The 8476-nt window shown below is 41.7% G+C and overlaps 1 protein-coding gene across 1 annotated transcript; it reads left to right on the top strand.

The window, feature by feature from the left end:
* The first annotated feature begins 291 nt into the window (after window positions 1-291).
* On the top strand, window positions 292-2091 carry LOC103721800 (salt tolerance receptor-like cytoplasmic kinase 1). Its single transcript, XM_039114807.3, has 2 exons — window positions 292-967; window positions 1057-2091. The coding sequence occupies exons 1-2, from the start codon at window positions 580-582 to the stop codon at window positions 1758-1760; spliced, it is 1092 nt and encodes a 363-aa protein (XP_038970735.3). The 5' UTR covers window positions 292-579; the 3' UTR covers window positions 1761-2091.
* Window positions 2092-8476: the final 6385 nt, after the last annotated feature.

The raw sequence follows: 8476 nt of genomic DNA, 5'->3' as shown, positions 1-8476 counted from the left end.
CATATTATCCAGGAGATTTTCTTTAGGTAAACCAGGCCAATATTTTTTACTTATCTGGCCAGCTTTTTTTTTTTTCTAATTTTTTGGGTTATATGTGAGAAGGTAGTGTACCAAAAACTCCCATCCCCATCCCCTTGAGGCAACAATGTTAAAACTCTAAAAATTTTGCCAAGACCCTCGCGCCCTCGCCAAGAAACCTCGTGTCTCTTTATTAGTTATTACTTATTAGTCGTTTACTTCTATATTTATCCATATAAATACTCCCCTGCTCCTCTTCCTCTCTTCGCCCCTACTCCTTTTCCTCTCTCCTTCTCCCTGTATCCTCGGTCTCGTTGTATCACAGCAGTTGTGAGAGCATGTCAGGGCTCTGGTATCTCTCAGAAGATCTTGGTCAACTCTGTTTTATTATTCCTTCTACTAATTATAAACCCAGCAAAATCCATTAATTCCTCTCCTCCGCCGGAGCAACTTAATATTCTATTCCGAGAGCCGGAGACCGAGACCGGGAGCGAGAGAGGAATAAGTCTCGCTTTAGCTCTCGGCATCGCCTCCGCCGCTTTCATCCTCTCCGCTGCACTAATGCCAGTCGCCGACCTTAAATTCCTCGGCCGGTGCGCCCTACCCTGCTGTCGCCCCCGCCCCCGCCCCGCATACCCGGAGCGCGGCCTCAAAGCCTCCCATATCGCCGACGAGCTCCCCAAGATCGCCTACGTCCGCCAATACGGGTGGCTGGAGGTGGAGTCGCTCACCAGGAACTTCACCGCGGCGGTGATAGGGGAGGGGGGCTTCAGCACCGTCTACCTCACCCGCCTCCGCGGCGCCACCGCTCCCTCCTCCTCCCTGGCCGCCGTCAAGGTCCACCGCAGCGGCGAGCGCCTCCACCGCGCCTTCCTCCAGGAGCTCGACGTCCTCCTCCGCCTCCGCCACCCCCGCATCGTCCGCCTCCTCGGCTTCTGCGACGACCGAGGTAGCCCAGCCCTCACCCCACTGTGATCGGATCAAAACCCAACATCCCTCGCTGGCTCTATTTCTAATCTGGGCATTTCTTGATAACAGAGGAAGGGGTTCTGGTGCTGGAGTACGTGCCGAATGGGAGTCTCCACGAGAAGCTCCACAGCGGCGCCGGCGACGCCGCCGCCCTGGGGTGGGCACGGCGGATGCGGATCGCCTACGAGGTCGCCGGCGCGGTCGAGTACCTCCACGACGGGTGCGGCGAGCTACCGATCGTCCACGGCGACATCACGACGGCAAACGTCCTCCTCGACGGCGGCCTCGACCCGAAGCTCTGCGACTTCGGGTCGGCCCGGGCCGGGTTCTCGTCGGCGGTCCGGTCGGCCGGGCCGATAATCGGGTCGCCGGGCTACGCCGACCCGCACTACCTCCGGACCGGGATGGTCTCCAAATCCACCGACGTATATAGCTTCGGAGTTCTCCTACTGGAGCTCATCACGGGGCTCCCTGCCGTCGGGTCGGAGGAGGGGAGGGTTTTAACGGCGGATATGAGGCCGCGGCTGAGAGAGGAGGGGAGAGGGGTGGCGGAGGCGGTGGACCCTAGGCTAGGAGGGGAGTACGACACCAGGGAGGCTGCGGCGATGGCGGCGGTTGCCGCCCGCTGCGTCGGGGAGCAGCCGAGCCTCCGGCCGTCGATGGCGGAGATACGGTTGATCATGAGGGAGGAGGTGCCCTCGTCGTCATCAGCCGTTGTTGCAGGATCAAACGGTAAAGCGGCGGCTTTAAGATCCTCTCTCACCGTATTCTGATCTTTCGTTTTTCGTTACGAAAGAGTTGACGGGGTGCAGTGGGGAAATTATGGGGGCGATTTGTTTGTGTTCTTGGAAGGGTTGGTGGTGTAAATTGCAACGTTGGGAGCAGCTTCACAGTGTTATGTAGCCTACGTGGGTGGCTTTTATTTGTTTGGTGCTGAATGGGGGACCATGAATTCAGATGAATGTCTGTCGCTCGTTTCTTTCCAATTGCATGTCTAATATTTTTTGAGTCCTGTAAGTCAATATTGTTGGAGGATTTTCTAGTCCTCACTGAACAAGCTTGATGAATTGATTTCTTGCTGTGTTTATCATTTTTTTGAGGTAAGTCTTGCTTGCTTATGTCCATGGTGGGCTAATATTTTCAAATGGAACCAATTGTGCACATAGTTCCATGAAACCTTTGAGTTTTCTCTTCCAAGTTTTGCAAGGATGCTTGCTTGGTGCTGAAAGAAGGATAATGACTTTCCAGTGTGGATGCTTTCTAGTTGCATGTATGGGTTTCATTTCCTATTTTTGGACGCCTGTGAAAATTTTGGTCCCTCTTTTTGGCTGAGATAAACCAACAAAATCTAATTATCAGCCGGTACAATATATTAATATCAGTTGATATTTTTAATCACTTTTTTTTTAATTTTTAAAATATAATTTTTAATTAATAAATTTTGGAATTCATACTTAAATATATTTTAATATGGATTAGGCCGAGAAATCCATATCTTGGTTTGAAAATATTATCCGAGATAAAAATATTTATTTTTTTCTAAATTTTATCATTTACCACATTTGGCCTAGATAAACTGAAATCTTAATTCATCTTGGTCTTGGCTACCTATTTAGATAAGTAGTATCTCAAGATTTCAAAACCTTGGTTGCATGCTTTAAACTAGTGGTATAAGTCTCGGGAACCAATATATCTTCGGAACTACAAGAACTCTTAGAATGGGATTCCAAACTTGGTACCTTTGTGATTTTGAGTAGAGTTCCTCTTTTGAGAGTATAGCATGATGAAAGTTGTAAGCGGGGAGTAATTGTCCATCATTGGTTTTGCAGAATGAGGTAGGAGATTTTTCTTTTCTTTTCTTCTTTTTGCTGAATGATATATATTTGGTATTGCCTTTTTTTGCTCTCTTGTATAAGTAAAAGTTGAGCAGTAGTAGTTGGGTATATGCATACTGTTGCGGGCCATCCCCCATTTAAGGTACAGAACCTTTTCGCTACTAGCCAATGTGGGACTAAATTCAAGGCCCCCTCCCCCCCGCAACACATACATCATCGTATAATTTCATAAAAAAAAAATATAAATTGCCATCCCTATCTCTCCTTCATTGTAATCTCGGGATACTTATGGCATCCATGAATCCAAAGGCGAGTGCTACTACCATCGAGCTGTTGGAGCTCATAATCCTACAAATTTGGCCCCAATTCCTCTCAAGTCTTTGAATCTCAGAGGAATGATGGGATCTTGGAGGAGTTTTGGAAGGTTTCGTTGGGGAAGAAGACGTAATGGTGGAAGAGCTTGATAATGGAGAGGATGAAGCCAACACTAAGGTTGGCTAGCAAGAAAGTCCGGTGGGCACCATGACAACATTGATGTGTAAGGTAGCAATGACATCAGCAACCAAGAAGGTGATCAGGCTATTGGGGATGGTAAGGCAGCAAATAGAGTCGGGGTCGAAGGAGTGAAATGAGGCCACCCTCTCATCAGAAAGTCTCGCAGATTGGTTTGGAAGATGGGTGATCTTTAGATAGCACATGTTTTTCAGAAGGCAAACCGAGCAGTGGACTGGATTGCTTCTTTGGTCCGACATTTTGGAGAGGTCCTCTGGACTTCTATAGGAGATATTCCCTATCCCTTGCACTCTTTACTTTCTGTTGACTTGGCAGGATGTACTCACGTTAGAGTTATATAAATTACCGTTTTCACCAAAAAAAAAAAAAAGGTGTGAAATAAGGGGCAGGCGAGGTATTGGAGAGAAACATGGAGTTTGAGTCCAACCAGGAGAAACAATATGATATACTTGTTGGAACTCTATTCAATGCAATTTTAGAGCTAATCATCTATATCAATCCATCTACTTCCCATTAGTTAGCTATTGGCTCTGATACCACCTACTGGGGAGAAATAGGAAGTTCAAGTCCAACTAGAGAAGTCCTTGACATACAAGATTCAACTTAAAATTTTAAGCCATAAAGTTTTGGGTCTAGTCAGCTATACCGAACTATCTGCCTTCTGGTTAATTATTTCATATGGGACTAAATCTTATATATGATTCTCAATATGCAGAAGAGACATGTGAGGGAGGCAGCATGGAAGGATGCATAGAGAAGGTTTCAACATTTTTCATGACGCACACTTTTAAAATTGGCAGTACATTTTTTCTGACAATGCACATATTTTTATTCATTCACATTAATGAAAAGTATACAGCTATATGTGATGATAAATACTTTTTTATTCTGTAGATTCAGTAGCCGGAGCACAACCTTCCATTCCAACTATGATACAGCGAGAGCCAGCAAGGAATACGTTCTCCATGTTTAGTGGTGCCTCGTCAATTAGTTGACCTTTTTTTTTTTTTTTTTTTGCTAGAGATTAGTTGATGTTCAAGGAAGAGAAAAGGGGCTCCAATATTGTAACGTACTAAGTCATCAGGCAAGATCTGGACTAAAAAGAAGAGTTTGTAGGCAAAAGGTAAGTCCTATAATGTTTGTCGCTGTCGCAAAGCCAATAAAGCTATAGAATATACATACATACTTACGTATACATACATACATACATATATATATATATATATATATGTATATATGTATATATGTATGTATGCATGCATTTACGTATGTATGACTGTATGTATTTGACATCCTCCTCCAAATAATATAAACAATGCAGGAGCCTTGTTCTAAACCCATCAGCGATGCCCAAAGTCACGGACTTATACCACTTGCATAGGGGTTTCATTCAAACTTCTTGTATGGATATAGTTATGTCCCAATATCTGCAAAATGAAACCCACATGCATGTACATCAATCTAGAATTTTATCCAAAAAAATTACTCTGAAGAGATTATTTAAATTTCTTAGCTTATATAAGTATTTAAAATCTAACAAGTGTATAGTCAATATAGAACTAAATACACGCTCGCATGGGCCGTCACATATTTCTTCCATTTAAGTCATGGCAGCCTGGCTAAAGGTCTGAATCTATTTGTTCCAATCACAAGTACAACTAATTTAATTACAAACATCACGATCAGCCAACAATAAACCCATATAGGCTCATGCTATAATATTTCTTAATCCACGTAGACTATGGATTAGGTCTGCTCTAATATCATTTGTAATAATTTAGGATCTCGCCCAAAAAATCTAATCAGAAAGTATTATTTAGATTCTTTAGCTCTATATAAATATCTAAAATCTATTTAGTCTACAACCGATGAAGAACAAAATACATGCTCACAGAAGTCCTCATGGTATACCCTGTGATGTGCATATAGACCTAAATTGGTACACAATGGTATACATCATCATACAAGCTGATACATACATAAAGAAAAAGAATAATCCAGCATGAGCATTTCACACTAGGGTTAACAACTTGAATCTAGTTCCCTATGATATAATCTGAAATTCTCTATTGTTGATGATATAGGGTATCTAGAAGTGCAAGAGGGAAGAAGATGGAGAGTAATATAAATATATTGGAAAAAGGAGAGACAGACGACAGAGGGAGAGAATCGTGGAGAGAGTCACGGATAGACCGGCTGATGGGTATCTAGAGGTCTTCCCTAGCTTCCAAAATAATTGAACTATCTAGTACTTCATGCACTTCCTGGAATTCCATTAGGCTCCATGATCAATGGTGGGACTTCCTTCAGTACATGTCCTCATCTGTTAAGCACCATCATCGATTGGAAGGAACTAGTTGTGCAAGGATGAACAATACAATTGCTTCATTATTTCCAGAGCTAGAAAGGTAGCATTGGCAGATTACTAAATATAAGCTATTTGAAATTCAAAATTCAAAATTTAGAATTTAAAATTTAAAATTTTTAGAATCATAGATCTTTGATATGTGGATTGATACGGGGCTGAGATGAAGATACTACCAACAGGTAGCATGACAAGCTCCGATTGTTGTCCAATCACAGCTATTAGTGCATCTCATTTTCAGGAAGAAAGGAAGAAGAAAGAAAGCATGATGAACAAGGGGAAATTGGCTCATCAGGCCCAGTCCTATTGAACAATTGCAAGCATACTGTCGGTGCTCTAGGGTCCTACGACCATATATCTCTAAGAAAAGTGATGAGATTCCATTAGGACAAACAGAAATGGAGCAAAATGATTACAAAAGGGACCAAAAGCTGTGCAACAAAAGTGACACGAGAGAGTGGAGAAGGCAAGAGGTAAGAAAAGAGTGCATGGTAGTAGTTAACCGACACATATACTTTGTCCTGACAAAGAATTGGAATGGGACACGCAAGCGTGGAAGGTGTCTATTCTTCTATCCATCCCTTTCTTTAGGAGTTGGAAGAAGGATGGTACGCCTGCCTACTCTCCAAATAGTCATATGGGACATCCTCCATAAATACATTTGGATGTGAGAATGGATGCTTCTTTTGACTACAAATAGAGCTGGCAATTTGTGGGCCATACCATGCTGTGATGACAGTAGCCATCAGATAAAAATACTAGCTAGAATTTAGGACATGCAGGGTAAAAGTTTGTAGTCACAAAATTCAGGGCCCAACAACCACTTCTCATGCAACGTTCTTCCCAAAGTCTTGTCTCCTTTGATGAGAATATTGGGGCCAGCAGACTAGAGTTTGGTGAAGTGTAGCTTCAGCGGCAGCAATTTTTTTTTTTTTTTTGTCCTTGTTCTTGTCGTCTTGTTATAATAACGGTCCAGATAAGATTAACTTGGCTTTGGTCTGCTCAAGTTGGATGAGATCATATCAATTCAAGTCCATCTTAGATTTGATCATGCTATGGTTGGAGTAATGGATTGTCTTTTCTAATTTTCAAATCTTAAGTCTAGCTTTTCCTGAATGACAAGATTGAATTTTGGCTTATTGGTGTGCCAATTTGGCTCGAGCAAATCAAATAGCTAGAAGTAATTGATACATCTATGATTTAATGTAGGTATGAGATGCCTTCTCTTATTGTGTGCACGCGCCTTGTTTGCATCCATACAATTAATTGTATGCGCCGATCTTGTTCTACAATTAATTGCAGCAAATAGTTAGATTTTTTTTTTTAATTGTAAAAATAATCATTCTCATGAACGTGCATGGTGCATGAATGCAGTCAATACTTACCTATCCACTTTTAGTTTATGTCATTGTTATCGCTTGTGAATAATTGGATCTCGAGAATGACCTGACCATAAAGTTGACGGTAGATTAGATGTCATTGTATGTATCATGCTTCCAAAAAAAACACTACCCACTAGTATATCATAGTATAATTGTGATTCAAAAGATAGAGCAGAAAAAAGGGTGTAAAGGAGGAAAATCATAAATCAACCCTAAATACACCTAAGATATGAGAATATTTAGAAAATGATAGCTCACTGGTCATGAGAACGACAAGAATAGCCAGTTGTGCAATTCAGTTAATTTTTTTTTTTTAAATTTTCTTGCAACTCCTGTTCTTCATGAGCAGTTCTTCTTTTGTTGAAAATACTCGCAACTAGTTAGACCGATGAGAATAATCATAGGTCATCCTCTTTTATGTAGTAACTATGCATCATTACCTTGTCTTATAATCTCATTCTCTTCTGTTCACTTGTTCTCATACATTTTAGCCATAGTCTACTTAAGGAATCAATGTCTTTCAGATATATTCAATAATTTCAGAACTGTAGTGAGTGAGAATGATGTCCAGAAACTTTCTGCATAGGAGAGATGGTGACTGCCAATATTATAAGGGCATCAAGAGGAGGCACATCCAAAGTATGATCCTAGATATCATTATATCTAGAGTTGATCCTCTCAGCCTTCTTAGTTGAGAGTTAATTTTCAGGAGCCTGGGTCCTTGATAAATCAGCTTTATGGTTGTGGGGAGCCCATCATTTCTAGCTTAAATAGCTATTAAAGGTAAAAAAATAAAAAGAAAATAAAGATTCGAGCTAAACCATATTGAGCCATTATAAGATAGCCTGGCCGAGCAGCCGGTGTTGGCGACCAACCTTATGCCCTGACCAATCTATGGTATGATCAAATACACAATTTGAATCAAAAAGCGCTCATCGTGCCAACTGCATCACTATGGTGCTCAGAAATTCTCCCAGAGCCATCTCATTGGAATCCTTTCTTCAAAGTTGATGCGTCTAAAACTAGCATTTTTCAGCATTAAAAATCTGGAATGCATGACGTCCAACATTGGTTTTAGGTAGTGATAGCACCTGACAAGTTTGATGTACACAGCTGATTCGCTGATTCAAAAGAGACTCTTAGACATTTGGTTCAAGGCATTTACCTTACAATAGCCAAGATATAACTCCTACTTGCCCCCTGAAAGAGCCACCACCTGATACACCAATATCATTTTCATTACAGGAAGCGATCTAACACAAGTAAATACAACTCTAACATCAAGCAAGTAGTATCAATTTGATCAATCCATTTGGCCTTACAAACCTTTTCGCTAGGATCTTTCAACTGAAACCATCGAATTAAGAGAAGGTTGATGCGAAAGAAACAGATTG

Source organism: Phoenix dactylifera, chromosome 16 (genome assembly GCF_051530095.1).
Source record: "Phoenix dactylifera cultivar Ajwa chromosome 16, Ajwa_hap1_PhDact_Kaust_v1.1, whole genome shotgun sequence".
Classification (NCBI taxonomy): Eukaryota; Viridiplantae; Streptophyta; class Magnoliopsida; order Arecales; family Arecaceae; genus Phoenix; species Phoenix dactylifera.
The sequence above is the reverse complement of the archived record's forward strand: the minus strand, read 5'-3'. Positions and strand labels throughout refer to the sequence as shown.